This window comes from Micropterus dolomieu, linkage group LG21 (assembly GCF_021292245.1).
Source record: "Micropterus dolomieu isolate WLL.071019.BEF.003 ecotype Adirondacks linkage group LG21, ASM2129224v1, whole genome shotgun sequence".
NCBI classification, from domain to species: domain Eukaryota; kingdom Metazoa; phylum Chordata; class Actinopteri; order Centrarchiformes; family Centrarchidae; genus Micropterus; species Micropterus dolomieu.
The window spans coordinates 22,710,956-22,731,671 of record NC_060170.1 but is presented as its reverse complement, the minus strand read 5'-3'; the positions used below and the strand labels follow the sequence as shown (position 1 = coordinate 22,731,671).

The following is a 20,716-nucleotide window of genomic DNA, read 5'->3' as shown; positions in this document are numbered from 1 at the left end:
GGCAAGGTAAGAAAAATAAATCCATTATTGTACTCTGTTTGTCTTCTCAGTTTATACAATTACTTTCACAGCACTTTGCATTTATTGAATGTTTTTTTTATTGAGCAAAAGGAAATATAGGGAAATGGGTAGGTGGAAAACATGGCTGTGCAGGGGTCCACACCTATTTTCATTTTTTGTGATACGAAATTAAAGATTGCCATTTAATAGCATGCCTTACCTCATCTGTTGTTGCAGGCGCTGCTTGCAGTGCAAAACTTGTCTAAATTGGGAGTCAAACAAACAAAACAATTATGTTTAATTTACTTTCTGGTCTGTTAATACTGGTGTCTTTGGTCTATGCATTTTGGACAATATCATTTTAGGTTTCACTTATGCCACTCAATCACAGAATTTTACTAAAACAAACATGTGCATTTCTTTGACATCTGATAAACAATGAGAATTGCAGTAGGATGACATTTAAACCAGCTAAATAATGAATGCAACTAAAACAATTTGTAGCTATTCTAAGAAAGATGATGTGTGAGGTAGTACTCTACAGCAGTCAGCGATATCGCATGCTCAGATAAAAACGTTTTGGCACAGAAACAGACTTATGTCAGCAAAAAGGACAGTTCTCTCCATTCAAATAAACCAGTCAAATAAGTTATACAGGTGAAACTCAAAAAGTTAGGATATCGTGCAAAAGTTCATTTATTTCAGTAATTCAACTGAAAAGGTGAAACTAATATTATATAGACTCATTACATGCAAGTAGAGAGATATTTTAAGCCTTTATTTGATATAATTGCGTACAGCTTATGAAAACCCCAAATTCAAAATCTCAGAAAATTTGATTACATGAATTAAATATTTTTTTAAAAAGGATTTTAAATACAGAAATGTCAGTCCTCTGAAAAGTATAATCATGCATATGTACTCAGTACTTGGTTTGGGCCCCTTTTGCATGAATTACTGCCTCTATGCGGCGTGGCATGGATGCCATCAGCCTGTGGCACTGCTGAGGTGTTATGGAAGACCAGGATGCGTCAATAGCGGCCTTCAGCTCTTCTGCATTGTTCGGTCTCATGTCTTTCATCTTTCTCTTGGCAATGCCCCATAGATTCTCTACGGGGTTCAGGTCAGGCCAGTTTGCTGGCCAATCAAGCACAGTAATCCCATGGTCATTGAACCAGGTTTTGGTACTTTTGGCAGTGCGGGCAGGTGCCAAGTCCTGCTGGAAAATGAAGTCAGCATCTCCATAAAGCTCGTCTGCTGAAGGAAGCATAAAGTGCTCTAAAATGTCCTGGTAGACGGCTGCGCTGACTCTGGACTTAATAAAGCACAGTGGACCAACACTAGCAGATGACATGGCTCCCCAAACAAACACAGACTGTGGAAACTTCACACATCTTGGATTGTGTGCCTCTCCATTCTTCCTCCAGACTCTGGGACCTTGGTTTCCAAATGAGATGCAAAATTTGCTCTCATCAGAAAAGACAGCTTTGGACCACTGAGAAACAGACCAGTTCTTTTTTCCTTTAGCCCAGGTAAGTTTGTTGTTCAGGAGCGGCTTGACAAGAGGAATACAACATTTGAAGCCCATGTCCAGGACCCGTCTGTGTGTGGTGGCTCTTGATGCAGTAACTCCAGCCTCAGTCCACTCCTTGTGATGCCCCCCGCCCCCCCAAATTTGAATGGCCTTTACCTGACAATCCTCCAGGCTACAGTCATCCCTGCTGCTTGTGCACCTTTTCCTTCCACTTAACTTTCTATTAATGTGCCTTGATACAGCACTTTGAGAACATCCAACTTCTTTTGCAATTACCTTTTAAGGCTTTCCCTCCTTGTGGAGGGTGTCAATGATGGCTTTCTGCACAACTGTCAGGTCAGCAGTCTTCCCCATGATTGTGAATTCTACTGAACCAGACTGAGAGACCAATTAAAGGCTCAGGAACCGTTTGCAGGTGTTTTGGATTAATTAGTTGATTAGAGTGTGACACTTTGAGCCTACAATACTGAACCTTTTCACAATATTCTAATTTTCTGAGATTTTGAATTTGGGGTTTTCATAATCATCGAAATTATATCAAATAAAGGCTTGAAATATCTCACTTTGCATGTAGTTAGTCTATATATTAGTTTCACCTTTTAAGTTGAATTACTGAAATAAATGAACTTTTGCACTATATGCAAATTTTTCGAGTTTCACCTGTATAGCCTAATATCTCCAAATTTTCATCAAAACAAATACTTGGAAATATAATGCAAAAACAATACATTCTAATACATTATTATTGACAATAGCATATTACCGTAGCCAAAGTGTAAAATTAAATAGTATGGAAAGTCAAAAAGTAGGAAAGTACTGTGTGGAAAAGGTAAAGCTTCCAGCGTGAACTTCCAGGTGCTTTGAGAAGCCAATGCTGTGTTCATGATCATTCAGGTCAGCTTTTTGTGTAGGGCAGCGACTTCTTCATTTGACCCAACATTTGCTGTCAGGTATTTTTCTGAATACATTTTATTCTTATTAGTTGCCCCTCCCTGGCATCCGTGTTAAGCAACGTTTCCCAAGTGTAGGCCTGCAAAGAGCTGCACGGTGAGGAATACTTTCACCAAAGGTGAGTGTGGGTACAACCTGAACGTTAATATGGTTAGGTACGGCTATCATTTTAGAGGCCTAGTTTATTCACAGCTATAAAGAGAAAATTATTAGGTAGAATAATAACGCAACACATTGAAAAACATTTTGATGAACCCGAGAGAAAAAATCATCTCAAATAATTGTTGTCCTTTTATTTTTTCGTCACTTTCGTTTTCTTTTGTTTGCTTGTTAATTATCTTCTCTGTAAATTCTGCATCTATGAACAAAAATGTTTTTTGATATAAAATGTAGGCTAATAATAATTGTATAGCCCACGTTTCATATAGATCTACCACCTCGGGTTGGTGTACCGCAGCGCTACATCTACAGAAATTACTCTCACCGAGTCTCTTTAATACAGCCTTCTATTTTATAAATTTTGTTTAACATAAAGTTAAGTCCTGTTATTATCTGTTATTTCCTTATCTCATTTTCATTTTAACCTTTACTTTATAGCCTAACCATTTTTCCCGTCACGTGTTTGACTGATGATTGAAGCCACTCAATGGTTTGGATCTCTGAATTGCGTGACAAACAAAAAGTAGGCTACAAAGAACTTCAATGGAAAAAAAAAAAAACTTTTGTGTTTTGCTATTGACCCTTAATATAACCTACTGACTTCTCTGTAAACCTTTAAAAATCTGAGTATTTGTTAACGCTCACTTTTTAATCGGCTCAGTTTAAAAATGCTGTGTAGCTATAGCCTACTGATAAAATTAAGAGGATTCCAGTTTTTTTTAATCAACGAAAAGCAAAGTTTCCTTCGTTTATTGGATTCAAAAATGTCTGGAACAAAAATGACCCTTACATGATCAGTAAAACAAAACAAATTCACTTTCTCTCTATGTAACCGCATGTTATGTCCCATAAAATTTTCAAGCAAAAATTTGGCTGATGCAATACACAATTTTGTTATTTTCTTTGCCAAAAGCGAAATGATTCTATTTTATTTATATAGGCTATTGGCAGATATATTTAATTTACGCAACTACACATATTTCACACGAGTTTCTTGTTTCATTCTGTAGCGCTAAAGGCACAAGGCGACAATGCGGCCCGTCATTGTAATTTAATCTATTCTAATTTATGAATAAATTAAAATAAGTTGAATGTGAAATGTGCAGTTACACATGCAATGATAAATTTAAAGATACGAATGAATCTTACAGGCCTGGGAGAGTGCGTGAGTGCGCGTTATTGTGCATGTTGGCTCACTGTCCTGGCATGCTGCGTCTCACATTAATATTTGTGTGATTTTATTAGTGAGCAAGACAGATGCAGGTCTACCTTCACCAAGTTTAATGACGCTCTTGTACTAACTCTTCATCTTTTGTAGGAACGTTGCCTGTTTTTCTTCGTAAGAAAAATGCCATGATGTTGGACTTTGTGTTTATATTACTTTGCCTTTCTTTTATATAACGTTCGGTTTCAGACAGGACTCTAACATTTGAAGGAATTTCGAAGCTGTATGTGGTCTTTTGAATCCTTCTTTACATTTAAGTTAAAGTCCATAAGTTGTGAGAAAAAAGCCATACCATATCAATCTACAGTAATAGCAAGTAAAGAAACCCAGGTTAATTTGTCAGGCAGGTTGTCAGTACACTTGCAGTCTGTGGCTATAAGGTGTGGTAGGTGTGTAGAACTACTGTGTATGTCTTAATGTTGCCTTAAAACCTCCTTAGATTAGTCCATGCAGTAATTTGCATTCAACAGTTGTGCTACTGAGCTTGTTGGGCTTTGATCATAGTGGGTGAGAGGGATATTTGTTACTGTTTTGGTGATTTATTTGAGGGGTCACCTCACCTTTGAGAGCCAAGTGGTGGAGAATTTAGCATAAATTCACTCCCATCTAATAACTCAAATTCTATCTTTTGTTGCTGTTTCATTTGGTATCAGTTTTCAGTTTACCTTCAGTACTGTAAATCCAGAATATGAGTTTACGTTTAGCTGAGAGATGTGACCACATGCCAAACTGGACTGCCTCATAAGTATAGCATTTTAAATCATTTAGGCTAAGTATATATAAAGTACGCATTTTTGTCTCCTAATTTATAGTTTCAAGTTCACTCAGATAAAATTTGGGTTTAAGCAAGATCAAGTTGAACAGTGGATCAACTTATTTTGATTTTACTAGTACATATTATTATATATTATTTTTATTACATGTTATGGAGTTAGGGGTTAGGGTTACAAAATTGTCTAAACCAAACCAGTGTGACTGTATGCTGTGTAGTACATTTACTTTGTCTTGGTTCAGTTTTGCACAGTACACCAGAGAGTCATAGTTATTCAGAGTAACACTCATGTATGATGTACACCACATCATTTTTAATGCACATCTTGTGATATACATTTTTTAGAAATCATCAGACAGTTCACATTCATTTTCCAGTCTCCTCAATCACATTTTAAAGTGAGCTTTAAAGAGACAAAACATCTAGCAATCATTTGGCTTTTCAGGAATTAATCAAAGAAAAAATTGCAGCTGTCTTTAGTCAGACCGCTGCAGTGAGGATTTCTACTGAACATTCTCCCTCCATGGACTGAGGTCAGAGGCAGGGATGTTCCTACATTTAGTGTAATAGGGTTTCTGGGCCAGTATTGAAGGAGCTGGCCCATCGGCGATACCAGTGTTGTTACAGGTCATGCAGGCTGACATCTGCTTTAGGGACACCCTCTGAGCCACAGCAAAGACTCCCTTGTTCTCCCATCAAAGTCTGAAATTGGCAGTTTGTGAATATTTAAAAGTTCTCCAAACACGGCTGTCTGTACATGTTTAGTACATGTCAGTCTGTAACGTAATTTCCGGTCTGCTTCTTGTCTGCTTACTGGTCTCCCTGGCAGATCTTCTGGAACTGAGTTGCAATCAGGCAGCCAACCAGGGGTCCCACTCTTCCTCCACGGACTCAGCTTCTCATCCTAACCACACATCGATGTTGTCAGGTGTGCCGTAGAAATCCAGCAGGCTCTTTGCCAGTTTACTATGTTTGAGCTCTTTTGCCAGCTGTTTCTCATCTTGTGGTTGTGTCAGCCCACAGAACCTCCCCCATTTGTTTTAGCATAAAAAGGGACATATATTGTGAAAATGGTGCAATGTTGAAGATAATGTAGAGATCCAAGACAGAAAACAAATAGAAAGGCTAAATCGGAGTAGTACAAGGGAGTCCATGGTCTCTTCCCCTCTGTATGTTGAGTGAGGCGAGCTCAAGCTCCTCCTTGTACCGCTCATTAAGATTAAACATGGAAGGCCGAACAATCAGATGGGTAAATCGGTAGGCAGCTGTGGTGAACACATCGGAAATGCTGGGGTCCACGTCTTCATCATAACCCTGGTAGATGGACAGCTGCTCGGCAATGAAGTCTGGACCAACAATATGGAGTAAGTAGTCTCTGAAAGTGAGACCTATGAAACAAAAAATAATCCAGTGATTTGAATATTAAGCTAAGCACTGTATAATGCTTGCAGTGAGACTCACACTTTGCTGCAACTCACCAGCCAGAAAGCAGAGCACCTCCTCTGCATTCACGTTATTAGTAAGCTTGGATGGCACATGTTTCATGGTGGTGAAGGACAGGAGCTCACGGCCGTTGTCATCATACTGTGTGTTGACATTCAGCCGGCCCTTATCTGAGGTGAGGTCCCAAAGGAAACGAGCTTTGGTATCCGCTGAAGCGTACACCTGGCCCACATCAATGGAAGCTATGAGAGAGTTTTCATCTGCTGTTATTGCTAGCACCAAAGATGTGGCCCGTGTTGTCAGAACCACAAGCTGCTGCTGAGCAAAACAAGCGGTGGTCTTGACCGTGAATCTGTTTAAATGATAAGAAACAGTTACTGTGTGTGTGTGATCTTGATTTAGATGTATTCTTGCATTTTCTTGTGCAATGCAACAACACTGACCTTTTGTACATCCACAAGTGTCCTGGTCATTTATAGAGTAGCCAGTAAAGATGATATTCTGGAGTATATTACCAAAGGGAAAATTTGACTGTTGACTTTCAGCTCAGGATCCCAGGCTTGAGCAAGGACATTTTATCCTGGTACACAGCAGGGAGCCAGCGTGTGAAAGGTGTGTTGGAGGATCCCCCTGTTTTTTCAAGGCAAGAAAAAAATAAATCCTTTATTTTTCTTTCTCTTTGTTTTGCACATGGGTGTATTTTTCATAGTTTTCTAAAGGAATGTCTGTACTCACACTATCCACTTCCATTTTGAACATCTTTAACTGTGAAATGAAAGGATGACAGAGACAGAGCTGGTAGGAAAATCTTTGCAAAGAAGAAATTTAAGCAGTCAGTTAGCTGTGGATGTGTTTGTCACATGTTTTTTTTGTTTTTCCTGGTTTGCCCATTAAGCTTTAACTTGGTAACTCATCTGTTGTTGCAGACACTGCTTGCAGTGCCAAACTTATCTAAATTGGGAATTGTCACGCAAGAAGGGACATGATGCTGAGGAGAGCAGCCTGTCAGATCAGCAAATAACCTCCAGACCCTCCTCAGAGATCAAATCTAATTAACAGCAGCAAGGAATAGGCATCTTAGCTGTGACTTGAAGTGTGAAAGTAAAATGGTATGAATCATTAGTTTTATAATTTATTACTTCTATTAGCCTTTGTCTCTCTCCTACCATGCTCCCCACAACAGAAGACACCTGTATGGAAAGTTCAAAGAATCTATTTTGGATACTGTGGCACTGATGGAGCGACGTCTTTCCAAAAACTTCTTGGTCAGTTTCAGAGCATTATCCATGTAGTGGGCAGCACACATTAGCTGCTTCAACAACAACAGGACACCTGAAGGATTAGCTGCATACCTCTCCACATGTTCAATACTCCTGTGTTGCGTGGAGAGGTCAGATTTATGAGCACTTAGATGCAAACATTCATGTTGTGCCATATGTTTTTCTATCCCTGCAGAACTGTATACAATTAATTTGATAAAGGGTAATACTCACTAGCATTCACGTGACTTTGCAAACACGGGTTAAGACCTGCAGCTATCAGTCGTAAAAAACACTTCATCTCTGCATACAAACACTGTCCTGTTATTTACACACCTTTTCTGACTTTTCTTTCAAATAGCTATATACAAGAGGGTATGTTTGCCTGAATGTGAACTACATATGTTATTCGCAACTGTGAATAAACACTCTATGAATGTAAAAAAAGATTTAGACAAGAAGCTTGACCATAGTACATGTGATGTCCTGGAAGTCCCAGTTTGGTCCACTTGCTGCAGAATATTTCAACACACCACCAACAAAACACAGTGACATCAGTGACATATTATTTAATAGTTAGTGAAGGACACTCAGGTTTCTCTGTGTAAAATTATATCAAACAAACTAAGTGGGACTCTTTCACAGCCAGTTTAGCAGCCATGTCATAATCCTAATATCCACCTACCTATAATACATCTCTGGTAAAAAGAAAAAATGCAGTTCGCATAGTCCGATATCAATGTTTTAGTAGCAAACAGACCATCTATCATATTATTATTAGTAGTAGTAGTAGTATTTTACATAATAATAATAATAATATTATAAATCTATTTTCCATCTGATATTTGGAAAGCAGTATGAATATGTATTGCTTGAAATATTTCTCATTCCAAAAAAAAACAACTTGTGATTTAGGTAAACACAATGGACTTTCTATAATCATGCTGAACAAACATTCGCTAACAATGTTCCATTAAATCAGTCAGATATGCCACGTTAAAACAACTTCCTGGTTTGGAGGCATCTTTAGAAACACATCATTTTCTACCAGTCAAGGAGACAGAAACAAGTTCCTAAACTAAAGATAAAATAAAGATAAAAAACCTCCCTTGATTTCTGAATGTCACAAGGAGCAATCTGGTCTAGTGCAGGGGAGAACACACAACACAGCCATCTAAAGCTGCATAACAGCTTTGATCTACACAGTTTTATAGAATAGTTTGCCCACAATGATGAAATATGTAGGCTACATTTTATAATGTGTTTATATATTTTGTTAATTTTGAATTTTTTCTCCCTATTGTCTTAATGAGAATGCCATTTGCATTTGAGAACACATTGCTTCTATAGGCCGATGTGACTAATAAAACTCCCAGTCTTTAAGTATTGAATCTAAAAGGGAGTGACACATAGGACTGTACTCATCTGACTTCTGACTTTTTTCAAGAAACCTGCTGCAGGGAATAGACTGTGCTTGAAAACAAGTTCAACCACAGTCTATTCTGTATGTTCTGCTGCCATCTATTGGTCCCTTCAGAAGCATTCACGAGCCCTTTTTCAGCATGCAATAGTTGTGGACTTAATTTCAGTACAAGAACTACAAATAACTTCAGGCATATTCCTTTTTGTTTAGACCTTAGACTACAGACACTCTGTCGGTTTTCAGATATGTGCAGCAAGAAGTCAAACACCTAAAACAACCTGACAGGCTCTCCGTAAATTTATACATAGCCCTCATACAAAGTAGTAAATCTAGTGTACTGTATACGTATGTTTTGTCAATATTATTTTTTAATATAAATTAAATTTGATACAGTTAAACTTTAGTGTACATGTATGTACACACATATTGGTCGCAGTTTATCTAACTGGAGCCTATATTTAATTAACAATGCAGTAGAAGCATAACTAGGAAGTTCAGAGATTTACAGCGTAGCCTTTAATAGTTGACATCACGGACATACTTGTCAAAATTATTTGCTCCACCGCGCCTGCGCATTACGTCTGCAGTTCTGATTGGGGGCGACTATCAACCTGTATTTCCGGTGCGACCCAAATAACAGCGTTGATGTCACTGCAGACAAAATAATTTGCGCTTCATATCGCTTTGTGCTCCTTCACATCATGTCAGCATCTGGCTTTCTCCTGGTGGTCCTCGCGGTGTCTCTGTGGCCCGGTAAGATCAAGATCTAATGTCGACATCGCTCTCACCGAGTCGCCATTAATTCTGTATTCAAAGGTTATAATATTTTTATCGTGGGGGTTTTTGACAGTTTAAAATCAGTGCAAAAAATGGGATACAGCTGTATTCTGACCGATGCTGAAATATTAACATTTTTACACCTATTTAAAATGTCCCTTTTCTCTCCCCAACACCGTCTGAATCATTTCTCTTTCTGTCTGGCGGTTTACAGGAGACTCCAGGTTCATCACAGACCCTTTGTCATTCATCGAAGACGAATCCCTGGTAAGTCTGACTTCTTCTATCAAATTTGTCAATACACCAATATATGGTGTATAATATATATATATTATATTTCAAAAAGAATACACACACAGACCTACTGTACTTACACATACTGAACTGTATTAACTGTATTATTAAGTCTAAGTCACATCTTCTTTTTGCGTGTGTGTGTGTGTGTGTGTGTGTTTTAAAATAGTCAATGCATTTATTAATTAGAGGTGAAGTTGTTGCCACCTACATCTATCTTAAAAGGTGCACACAGTGAGCTTCCAATCTGCAAAGTAAAGGAAAACACTAACGGCTCTTGCTTTATGTTTGGATTACATTTATGGACATGAATGTCTTCAGGCCTGAATAATTATTTCACTGTTGCTTCTCCTTATTAGACTCTGGATATCTGTTCAGAATGCAGCCAGATTGTCCAGCTGTCCGCCAACATGATTTCCAGCAGAGATACGAAGGTGAGTATGTTGGGTGACTCACACACTGCACATTTTGACTTTACTTTCACTTCACTTTACTGTATTGACCTCACAGCACTAGGCTTGGCAAATTGGTTCATAAGGAAAGTAGCAGCCATTCCCAGCAGCTGCGATTCTTATAATGTCTTAAAAAGTCAAACCTAAAATGGACGTTTTTAAGGTTGCCTTGTAAGCAAATTCCAATATTCAAATGCCAGGGCGTTGAAATGTGACTTTGATCGCAATTGGACTTTGCAGAAAAAAGTGTGTAGAAAAACATAATTAAACACCCAGTATTCTTGGCACAGCATACAGTGCACTAACTACTGTGCTTTTGCAGGAGAATGTATATGAAACCTTGCATGCTCTGTGCCAACGCCTCCCAGGAGAGCAGGCATCAGAGTGTGATTCACATGTGAAGATGTATTTGCCAAAAGTCCTGCAGCAAACACCTGGTCATCTGGTGAGTTTAGCCACTGTTTAGGCTTCTTCACAAGAATAAACCCTTTGGCCTTCAATGATCACCTTTAATGCAAGATAATGTGTTTTTGTAGAAACCAGGAGAGACCTGTATGGGTTTTGGACTTTGTGCTGCCCACAACAATGAGGATCTACTGAAACTTACCCACCATGGCACCAACAAAGACACATCCATCTCTGCACTCGGCACAGCCACCCGCACCCATGTGAGTATGTGAAAGCAGAAGTGAATGTTAAAATGCAAGAGTTGAAATGAAACTTGTGGTTTATATTTTTCGACTATAAATGGCCCTCAATCCTCCCTCTAGGAGCAGTTCAACCCAGCTTGCACCCTGTGTTTGTTTATCATCAAGAAACTGGAAACCCTGTTGCCACAAAATATGACCGAGGTGATTCTTCTTATTTTTTTGGATCACTTTGCATTACTTCAGGCACGTATTCCTCACCGTACGTCACATCATGTAAATGTCGCCGTCTTCTCTTTCTTGCCCTGCAGGATGCTTTAAAGAAACTCATGGAAGAGGTCTGCGATCTTGTGCCACAGAGCTACAAGGAGCGATGTGATGATTTCGTTGAAAAATACGGCGTGCAGATAGTCGAATTCCTCTTATCGTCTGCAGCACCTCATACAATATGCACTCTATTGCATCTTTGTTTGTTCAAAGAGCAGCTTGTTCCAGGTCAGTCACATGTTTATAATGAATACAGTTGGGTATTTTTTATTGGTTTGAGCTGAACTTCACACTTCCACCACCAAGTTAACACTCTGCTGATTACTCAGAGGTGTCCCTCCCCTCGGACTGTGAGTCATGCCGCACACTGGCTGTGCTGAGCAGACTCCACCAAGGTCCTAACTCCACCGAGCCTCAGACGACTTCTTTCCTCCAGTCTGTGTGTGTCCATCACCCCAATGCCATCCCCAAGGTCTGACACTAAATATCCTCCCACTAACATAATCCTTCACAAATCATATCACACAATCAAAACATATTTTGTCTGTATCCAAAAGTAAAGTGATTTAAGCGGTTTTTAATCACATAGACTAAGAAAATATGTAAGATGAATGAACTGTTATGTAACTCTCTTGCTGTTTACAGTGTGAGGTTTTCACCAAAATCTATGGCTCCCGACTGCAGAAGGTTTTGGGAAACCAGATGGGCGGTCCACATGCTTGTGAAGTGAGAACACGCTCTTTTGAAAAAACATTCACACGCACCAGTACAATGACCTATCATCACAGGACGGCCAAAGAGTAAACTTTTATATCCACAAGTCTTCTCACAGCAAAACATAGGATTTGTCTGCAGTAAATGTTATATCAACAATACGCACCTTCACCGGGGTTGAAATTAGCGCTGTGACTGATGTAAATTTTACCACCACTTGCAGCAGCACGCTCCATTTTGTGATTTACTAATAGAATTTGCAACAGTATGATGGGCTCTAGTCCGCGTTAAAGCCAATCATAAACACGGTGGAGCAACTTTAAATACTCATGAAAACATATTCTTTGATCCGGTGAATTTTCTCTGGATCTTTTGTCCCTTCTATCCTGCAGAGAGCTGATCTGTGCGTTGCCTCAAAGAAGTTGGAGCCGCTGGGAATGAATCGTTGTACTTGGGGACCAAGCTACTGGTGCAAAGACATTCAAACTGCTCAAAAGTGTGGTGTAAGTTTAAATAATTACTGCCAGTTTAGCTGATATAAGTGATGCACAGGTCAGTCCCATCATCTGAAAATTACAGTGTACAACATTTACAACATCTCACGAGATTGGTATTTTACAACCATCAAACCTGACCCAGGCTTTACTCCTCTACATGATTTGATAAACTCCAGCCCACTTTAATGGCTGCTCTTCCAACTCTCTTTTGGAGAAATTGTAGGCTATTGATTCATTGCCATCAACCTGCACCGTACTACTTTAGATTAGATCCAACATTATTGTTTGAGTACAACGAAATGCAGTTTAGCGACCAAACACAGTTTAAAGTACTAATGTGATGTTTGTGAATAATTTCTGTTTCACATCTTGTTTCTGTGTTTATATCTGCAGAACCAGGCCTTCTGTGAGAAATACATGTGGAAGGAGTGAAACTGTCAGCCTGCAGCTATGAAAAATAGGTGCAAACAACTACTTTTTTTTAATGAATGTATTAGTACTCTGTTTTTCTTTTTATTACTTTTTGGGGAAATGATGCCATTTCAGTCAATCAGCCAAATATATTCCTCATCAAATATTCTGATTTGCATGGTGTCTCAAGACTGAGGCTGGAATTCAGTCTGAAACATTGATTTCTGCAGGGTGTAACAGTTTTGTGAACAGTGTTAGTACAGAAAACGTTGTCCATCATTACATAAGATGAACTCTCAGTATGTATTAAAGACAACTGGCTACTCAACTAAAGCTGCAGAACTGCTTCTTCTGTTATTGTTGCCGTCTTATGATCCCTGGTGCAAATGATCACATACACATGACAAACTCCTGAAACTAAATTAAAATAAAAAGTGTCATTAAAAGTCAACAAACTGACAGACACGTGTCCTGGAGCTCGTTTATTTAGAAACATCCACATAGTAAAGATAAAACACTGGAGAAAAAAAAAAAAAAGACTCTTTTTGTGGCCATTAGTCCTGATGCTCTTACGCCACTCTCATTCTATATTCTGTTATTTCCAATCACTTAAATATCCAGTTCATTTCCAAAATGGTGACCACGTTTCTGGCCATTCACACTGAGGAAAAAATCCTGCCTCGCTTACACCCCTGTGTGGTTGTTTGTGTCACTGTCACTCTCTTGTCTCTTCCAGATCTAGGAGAAAGGGGGGACGGGGACATTTGTTACTAAAATAAGTACAATACAAATCTAGGACTCCTTTTTAGGTTCAAAGGCCATTTTTACTTTACAATGATTTTAAACTGCATTCTGTTATGAAATAAGATTCCGTTGATATAGTTTTTGAAAGCTCTTTGTTCTGAAACTCTTAATACTGGCAGTGGGCAAAGCCTCTGAAACTGCCAGATAACATAATTAGATATATGAATTACATGAATATCTTTACAAAAACGTCATCACAACAGTTAAAATTTATATATGAAGAATAAAAATTATTTGCAGATTTAATGTTTCATGTTGCACCAAAAGGTACGCAGCCAAGGCTCTTCCTTTTCCAACATGCACAGAATGAGTAGGAGGACTTGCCTGGATGTAGGCTTCCGACAGTGTAATCATCTGGGGAAGAATATCAGTCACCTGCAGGTCCTGCATCTCATACCACTTTCCAGTTCCCTGATTAAACAAAGAGAGATGACGCATAACTTAATGCATTTGTTAACGTTGTTAAGGTAGTAATGTCACCAGAAATCAGAAATATCAGGCTGCAACCTACATGATGCAGAACATGTATTCTGTAAGCTCCCTCAGTGGGTTTCCCATCATGCACTACATTGGCGACAAGGTCATACGTTGTGTTCTTCTCTGTAGCTTGAGCTTCTTCTGTGAGGTACTCACGAAGGTCTACATTCCTGTTGAAGCAAATACAAAGTGACAACATGCATATTTATACTGAGGACAAAATACACTCGTTCATTGCTGTTATCAACATGCACACCATGGTTCTGTCAGGCACTTCGATCGCAGCTACATATTTTGTCTTATTACCATACTTACGTGATAGGGAAGTTGACAATTGTGGGGTTCTTTTCTACAAAGAAGTTGTTCTTGGTGAATCTTTTGATGCAGAAGACGAGGTACGGGGGCAGTTTGGTCAGCTGGAACCTTTTGAGAAAATTCTCTTTGTAGGTTTTGTATTCCTGAATGTAAATGAGACAGGAACAGTGCACACAGATATTTAGAGTTCTCAATAATCTGCAAAATTAGCTGCGTTAATTACGTTGTATTGTTTTTGGTGCGACTATGTCAAAATGTAATCATCCAGTTTTGGGCCAAATGATCTTCATCAACACCAAAGCTTTTCTGTTGATACAAGAACATGTGAACGAATCGGTACCTTCTCTGTGTTGCCATTGAACTTGCCCAGGATGTTGAAGAGAGGGACCTGCGGGATAATAAGCTGCTCCTTTTCATCCTTGTACAGTGGCGCTGTTGGGAGGTCAAGGGTCAGAAACAGGAAGGTAGACTCAGACATCTGCTCCTGGTACTCCTCTGTCACAAGCAATGCCTCTTTCTCTTCTGGTAGCTGAAAAAAATAGCATACACCATTAAGTAAACCATTCACTGTTCCACTAGTTTGATTTGAGGGCATGCGGAAATAGAGAATATTCTTTCTCCCCTTTGAACAACATTACCTCCCTCAGTCACTTTCAGTCATTTCTTTTCCACCTGATGTTTAGTTCCAAGTATTTAACATTATGATAGACACCTCAAAATCAAGCTTAATCAGAGAAAGTTTTATGTTAAATAATGTGCTAACATCAGCTTTGATGTAACTAAATTTTGACAAGATGATGATGATGATCGTGGAGCACAAGCAGGAAACTCACTAAATCTGGATGTGGAAGTTTCTTGGAGAAGATCCGCATGGAGCCTTGAAATGCTTTTGTAATGATTGCTATGAGGACACAAAGACAAGTGAGGACAGAGGTGTATTTGCATTTTTCTAACAATAATATATGAAACATTTTACATGCTCAAAATTTTCCACTCTAAAATAAATTCAACTTTAGAGACAGAAAAAAGTAGAAATGTAATTCACATTTAATATAAAACAGGATTCCTGTTTTTTGGCTTTGACATATTTACCATTAATGTGCTAAATACCTATCTGAATATCACATTAAAGACTTTATTTGCATATATTAACAATTATAATTATAATAGAACAATTCATTCTAACAATTATGAACCAAACCTCTTTGCTTCTCCTACTCACAAGGTTTTTTCTTTGTGCCTCCAAGAGCACCATGCAGGGCATTCAAGAACCACGTCATGAAGTCCACAGCATCTCCTGCAGAGCAGAAAACAATCCTCATCTATCTAAAAGCCTACATGAGATCTGCAGTATGCAGTATAGTACATTAATAAAGTTTCTGCCAACTAAAGCATTACCTTGCTTGGTAATTTGGAAGTTCTTCTTGCTGCACAGCACCACTGCCTGCAGCATCTCATGGGGAGAAACATGGGCCTTGAAGTTTCTCGGATTCCAAAGTTTACGCATCAGCTCACCAAACCTCTGCACCAAGAGGAACATGATGTCTCCCGGTGGTCTGCGGATTCCCCTGTAGTTTTCCTCCTCCAGGAAGTAGTTTCGCAAAGGCGGAACATTGGAAAACGCCTATGGAGAAGAGGCAAATGTGAAATGCTTGAGATTATTTACAATGTTTATGACCAAGTCCAGATAAGGTCCACTGTAGCAGTTATTTATACCTGTAACACCACATTGGCGTAGTCATTGGCTTTGATGTTGTTGAGCCCTACGATGCCTGGCAGGTAGGTCGTACCATCGTAGGCTCGGTACAGTTTACCCTGCTTGTCCAGCCCTGCTATATGCTGCTTGGTGAAAGTTGGCTTCAACACATACTGTAGAGAAAGTGAGAAACAAACACTAAGTTCAGTCAGTCCCTTTTCCTCAACAAAAGAAATATTTTAGTAGAAAAATTAAGTGCATTTTCATTCATGTTTCAAATTAATTAAATCAAAAATGTATTGGACAATGATATTGTGATGATCATCATTATTGTTTAAGGCCCACCCTAACACAATGGCAATCTTGTATTAATAATTTCAGTCAAGTCTCAACTCTAGCTTTAACACCATGACTTTACTTACCGTGATGTCTTCTAGTGAAGAGTCAATGATCTCATAGTTGTCTGGCAGACAGTAAAACTTGAGTGTGTGCAGATTCAGGAACACATGATGGGTAAACTGCACACTGTGAGTGTAAGCATGGGACTTCAGACCTCTACCTACAAGCATACATGAGAAAATCAGTCCAAAAACAATGTGTTTGATCCCTGGCTAAACGTCAGATAATTCACCTACCTTGAAAGTATTTCCCACATATAAGGCAGGCGTAGACATTGATGTGCGAAAGAGAGATGGAGCAGAGTTTCTCAAAGTCAAAGTCCAGCACACTCCTAATGAATAAACAAACTGGAAGTCAGCTGCAGAGCTATAGAGGGCCGGGCTAACTAGCATTTAGCCCTAACATTAGGTATGCACATTCAACTTTATCTTGCCTGTTTATGGTGTCGAGGTAAGGACAGTGTCGGCTTCTTCGGTCTTCCACTACACGTCCTCGGCATATTTTGGCTGCAACTGCAACATGAAATGAAACAAAACGAACTGAGTCAAAACCATATTATTTTCAAGGTGTTGAATGTAAGCTAGCAAAACACGCTAGCTAAACATGCTAGCTAACCTAGCGTTTAGTTGTTAGGAGATGATGGATTTGATACAGAGTGAACTGGAAGGACGGTCAGCTAAAACCACACTGTAGAAATACTTGTTAACCCGCCTATATGTGACTGGATCGAACCGTGAACATTTAATCTGGCTTCTAGTAACGTTACTTGTTACATTAACGTTAGCTGCAGGCTAACCCAATGCAGGACAGACGTTAGAGGTAAATAAACGTACCTCCGTCTTCGTTGTCATCATCATCCACTTCAGCCTCTCTTTCCCGCTTCAGAGAAACCATGACAGCAGTTAGCTCGCGATCTTAATTTCAAAACAACAGAGACGGTACAACTTTATTCGGACGAGATGAATGGGTCAAGCACCGTGCACATCGAGACCTCGAAACTCGCGGCGGTTGTATGGTTGTATGTCGCAACTACCAAATAGCAGACTAAAACCTAACCCGGAGTTTGAAGCTAACGCTAGGTAACGTTATACACAATGCCAAAAACAACGTGATAACTTGCTGGTTTTGTGACAGCATAACCTGATGTTTTTATTGAATGCTTTGCAATTTTCTGTTCTGCTGTTTTAAAAATAAGCCTTCGCTTAAAAACAAGGTGAATCTTTAAACTATTATGCATTTGTTAACTCCGGGAGTGTTACAATAGGACAACAATTTACAATTAGCTAGCATGTAGCTTTTTGTCAGTTGTCTATGGATCTGACCGAGACTTGTTGCAATTACTAGCGTCAGTAGCTCACAAATACTGTCACTGTATTGGGACTGTTTGTTGAAATGGACATTTTAAGAGACGATGAAGTGCATGACCTGAAATACAAACCAGGGGGCCGTTTGGATATGAGCCACGGCTTCCTGCACCATATCCGGAGGAACCAGATTGCTAGGTGATTTCCTCAACTACCGTTAGCTAAAGCTAGTAGCTAGAATATGAGCTAGTTCACATTATCTATTGCTGTAACCACATTTTTGTTTACAGAAGTTGATGTGATAGTGAAGGAAGGCTCATTTGTAGGGCAGGTATTGCACCTTCTTTTACGTTCAAAGTGGAAACATAAGGATATGTCGCACAGGCCCGTTGGCCAGAGTTATCCATGGTTGAGGACATTGGAGGCAAAACAACATGTAACAGCTTATTGCAAAACAATCAAAGTTACAGGTTTTAATATTGTCAAGGGGTGAACCAGTGTAGCATACTTCAGGTGTGCCGTTGGCTATCAAATGACAGGCGAAGGGACTATGTTTGAAATGTTTTTCAGACAGATCCTCCATGAGATACTTGATGCAAAAATAAAAAGTACAAAGCACCCTTTATCTCATGTTCAGGTACTCAATACTTAGCCAGATATTTATTCCATTGTTGTTACTAGAGTGGTGTGTCCGATTTTTAGGTTAACGCAATGTATGACCTAAAGACTTCAAATATAACATTAGCCTTTGATGCTAACCATTGACACAGCATTGCTAAATTAAATGAAAAATGCATTTGAGAATGCCACAATTCATTAATTTTATTGAAGCAAATTTATAGAAAGTCTATAATCTTTTTACTTTTATGATTCTTTTTTGAAGGTAGAAAAATAATAGAGTTGGGATGAGGAAGCTTATCCTCAACCTTAGACTTATTAGTATATTTTTTGTGTGTTTGTTTTAGGGAAACAGGACTGCAACTTATTATGTTTCAAATATCAAACAAGAACAAGATTACTTTATTTCTGTTGTTTAACTACCTAGGTTAGAAGGTCAGAGAGATGCCATAATGCCTGTGGTATATTGTACATTTCCAAGCAATAACAACATTTTGATTTCTCATCCCTTCAAGAGATGACTATGATAAAGAGGTGAAGCAAGCCAAAGAGCTTCAGCGGCGGAGGCACACCACAACCCCTAGACGACCTCGTCGACCCGATATCCAAGTGTACCTTCCTCGCCGCAGATGTGAGTTTCATGTGTTTTGTATTTATGTTTTTTTTTGCCAACAGTAAATATACTAATCCAGTAAAGAGAATATGCATGTGTGTATGCTCCTTTTCCAGATGGATCAGAGCCGGGGGCTGGTGCTGAGGCTGAAGAGTGGAACGAGAGCGGGTCAAGTACAGAGACGGAGACTCATGGAACTGAACTCTTCTGGCTCGACTATCAGGCGGACTCTGGTACCATTACCTCCTTCCTTGTGCACAAGGTTAATGTTTCTGGCATCTGATGTTTCTGGCTCTTTAACCTATTATATGTTGGTTTGGTCTTAATTTCCTCATGTTCTTTCTGGTTCTAAAGGAGGATAAGCCTGAGAAAGTGGTGGAACGTGTTGCAACGAAGAACATCCTGGATTCAGCCATGAGGGCAGCTCTAGAGGCTCGAATTCGAAAAGAAATGGACAAAAGACGAGACAAACGCTGAGTAATATTCTCGAACAGTAGATTATGATTACACGGGCTACAGGCAAAGATGAGCAATTCTTCATTTGCAGCTGTGCGCTCCTCCAAAGCATTAACACTGTAGACAGTGTTCAGGGCATAACGAGGATTCTGGGATCATGTACAGTGACTGTCAGCAGAGATCCAACTTGATGATCCACAATCGAGCCATCTTCTGTTTTCACAGGAGAAGAAATGGCATGTATCATTAACAGTAAGGTTGGGAAATGACTGTCAGGTTCATGTTTACTACATTTTACTCATCTTGAACTGTTACCTCATACCCTGATACATTACTTTAGGGACACTTTGTACACCTTCAAGTTGACTGGACATATATAATTGTGTCGTTGCTTTCTAAGAGTTAAATTAAGAAAGGAGTGGGTATTCTCCTCCAGAGAGGACTGTTCCTCCGAAGAACATGTCCTAGGTTTCTTGTGTTTACAAAGATCTAGTTTTTATAAATAAGATTTTACTTTTCAGTAAAATGCTATGAACGGGAACATCAGTCTATCAGCAATTTTAAGAAATGTGAGAATTTAGTTTTGTCTCTGAGTTGGAGAGTTTAGTGGATGTAGCCACAATAATGTGTTTGTGTATCAACTGTGTTTCATCGTTTTCAGTATTCTAATTTATTTTTGGGTCGTTGAAATACTTTTATTTTTGATACTGTAATATTTTTTGAGGACACAGCTCTTTACATATAAAATGACATATACATAAAAGCCACGTATTTCTGTCCAAATGTGTCTGGATGTGCACTTAATGGAATTTAACAGCCATAAAATGTAAATGTTCTTTTTCGTAGTGTATTGTTGTAAAAACAGTCAAATCTTTGGGGGAGAAATGACAGATGAGCAGTTTGTCAAGTTTGATCCATTCAATCCTCAAATAAACATTGGTGGGAATACAGAGTGTTGTGATAGAGCAAGTGTTTCACATCATGTCCTCAGTAGGTGGCAGTATGATTCAACGTTTCATATCTGTAGGCTTATCTTTTATGTGTCTCAACTTGTTTTAATAAGTCAAATGAGTGCATAGTAACACTGTGTGTTTTAATTTTAAAGACAAATGGCCACTTTCATTTTCTATACACAAGACATTAACAGTTATTGTCAAGCATTCTGAAATGTCACATTGGTTCTTCAGTGGGCGAGGATAGTTCAGGCGG

The 20,716-nt window shown here is 39.0% G+C and overlaps 3 protein-coding genes, 1 long non-coding RNA gene and 1 pseudogene across 7 annotated transcripts in view; 2 read left to right on the top strand and 3 right to left on the bottom strand.

Moving 5' to 3' along the window:
* The window catches only part of LOC123960001, a 7,012-nt gene extending 5,142 nt beyond the window's left edge, over positions 1 to 1,870 (bottom strand). The window contains exons 1-2 of the long non-coding RNA XR_006822418.1: positions 1,811 to 1,870; positions 221 to 262 (exon numbers count right to left, since the gene is read on the bottom strand). This is a non-coding gene — a long non-coding RNA (uncharacterized LOC123960001). The remainder of the gene's footprint in view (positions 1 to 220; positions 263 to 1,810) is intronic.
* Positions 1,871 to 2,434: 564 nt separating this feature from the next.
* Positions 2,435 to 13,153, top strand: sftpbb (surfactant protein Bb). Of its 3 annotated transcripts, XM_046034432.1 has the most exons (13): positions 2,435 to 2,603; positions 5,471 to 5,569; positions 6,630 to 6,727; positions 9,758 to 9,810; positions 10,197 to 10,271; positions 10,612 to 10,734; positions 10,826 to 10,957; positions 11,060 to 11,140; positions 11,248 to 11,431; positions 11,533 to 11,675; positions 11,849 to 11,929; positions 12,310 to 12,420; positions 12,808 to 13,153. In XM_046034432.1, the coding sequence occupies exons 5-13, from the start codon at positions 10,248 to 10,250 to the stop codon at positions 12,844 to 12,846; spliced, it is 918 nt and encodes a 305-aa protein (XP_045890388.1). In that variant the 5' UTR covers positions 2,435 to 2,603; positions 5,471 to 5,569; positions 6,630 to 6,727; positions 9,758 to 9,810; positions 10,197 to 10,247; the 3' UTR covers positions 12,847 to 13,153. The 3 variants fall into 3 exon arrangements, with proteins under 3 accessions (XP_045890388.1, XP_045890387.1, XP_045890386.1); XM_046034431.1 differs by lacking the exons at positions 5,471 to 5,569; positions 6,630 to 6,727; XM_046034430.1 differs by lacking the exons at positions 2,435 to 2,603; positions 5,471 to 5,569; positions 6,630 to 6,727 and adding an exon at positions 9,360 to 9,519.
* On the bottom strand, positions 5,106 to 7,446 carry LOC123959892 (annotated as a pseudogene).
* Positions 13,154 to 13,292: 139 nt separating the features above from the next.
* On the bottom strand, positions 13,293 to 18,006 carry usp39 (ubiquitin specific peptidase 39). The gene is made up of 14 exons (XM_046034429.1): positions 17,955 to 18,006; positions 17,350 to 17,430; positions 16,950 to 17,028; positions 16,753 to 16,847; positions 16,540 to 16,676; positions 16,138 to 16,290; positions 15,820 to 16,045; positions 15,644 to 15,718; positions 15,255 to 15,322; positions 14,762 to 14,950; positions 14,422 to 14,564; positions 14,141 to 14,276; positions 13,954 to 14,040; positions 13,293 to 13,563 (listed from the first exon to the last, which is right to left on the bottom strand). The coding sequence occupies exons 2-14, from the start codon at positions 17,408 to 17,410 to the stop codon at positions 13,510 to 13,512; spliced, it is 1,503 nt and encodes a 500-aa protein (XP_045890385.1). The 5' UTR covers positions 17,411 to 17,430; positions 17,955 to 18,006; the 3' UTR covers positions 13,293 to 13,509.
* On the top strand, positions 17,393 to 20,457 carry lg21h2orf68 (linkage group 21 C2orf68 homolog). Of its 2 annotated transcripts, none has more exons than XM_046034433.1 (4): positions 17,393 to 17,595; positions 18,954 to 19,069; positions 19,168 to 19,313; positions 19,406 to 20,457. In XM_046034433.1, exons 1-4 carry the CDS (start codon positions 17,480 to 17,482, stop codon positions 19,526 to 19,528), a joined length of 501 nt encoding a protein of 166 aa, XP_045890389.1. In that variant the 5' UTR covers positions 17,393 to 17,479; the 3' UTR covers positions 19,529 to 20,457. The 2 variants fall into 2 exon arrangements, with proteins under 2 accessions (XP_045890389.1, XP_045890391.1); XM_046034435.1 differs by lacking the exon at positions 17,393 to 17,595 and adding an exon at positions 17,777 to 18,018.
* Positions 20,458 to 20,716: the final 259 nt, after the last annotated feature.

Bases quoted from the DNA above. Each gene is read 5' to 3' on its own strand.
- sftpbb (XM_046034430.1), top strand. From the start codon at position 9,468: ATGTCAGCATCTGGCTTTCTCCTGGTGGTCCTCGCGGTGTCTCTGTGG. The intron at 9,520-9,757 runs GTAAGATCAAGA...GGCGGTTTACAG, and splicing joins CGCGGTGTCTCTGTGGCCCG to GAGACTCCAGGTTCATCACA. The intron at 12,421-12,807 runs GTAAGTTTAAAT...TTATATCTGCAG, and splicing joins AAACTGCTCAAAAGTGTGGT to AACCAGGCCTTCTGTGAGAA.
- lg21h2orf68 (XM_046034433.1), top strand. From the start codon at position 17,480: ATGGGTCAAGCACCGTGCACATCGAGACCTCGAAACTCGCGGCGGTTG. The intron at 17,596-18,953 runs GTAACGTTATAC...CATCCCTTCAAG, and splicing joins GAGTTTGAAGCTAACGCTAG to AGATGACTATGATAAAGAGG. The intron at 19,070-19,167 runs GTGAGTTTCATG...CTCCTTTTCCAG, and splicing joins GTACCTTCCTCGCCGCAGAT to ATGGATCAGAGCCGGGGGCT.
- usp39 (XM_046034429.1), bottom strand. From the start codon at position 17,410: ATGGTTTCTCTGAAGCGGGAAAGAGAGGCTGAAGTGGATGATGATGAC. The intron at 16,848-16,949 runs GCAAGATAAAGT...TTTATTCATTAG, and splicing joins TACCTCGACACCATAAACAG to GAGTGTGCTGGACTTTGACT. The intron at 16,046-16,137 runs GTATAAATAACT...TCTTCTCCATAG, and splicing joins ACGCCAATGTGGTGTTACAG to GCGTTTTCCAATGTTCCGCC.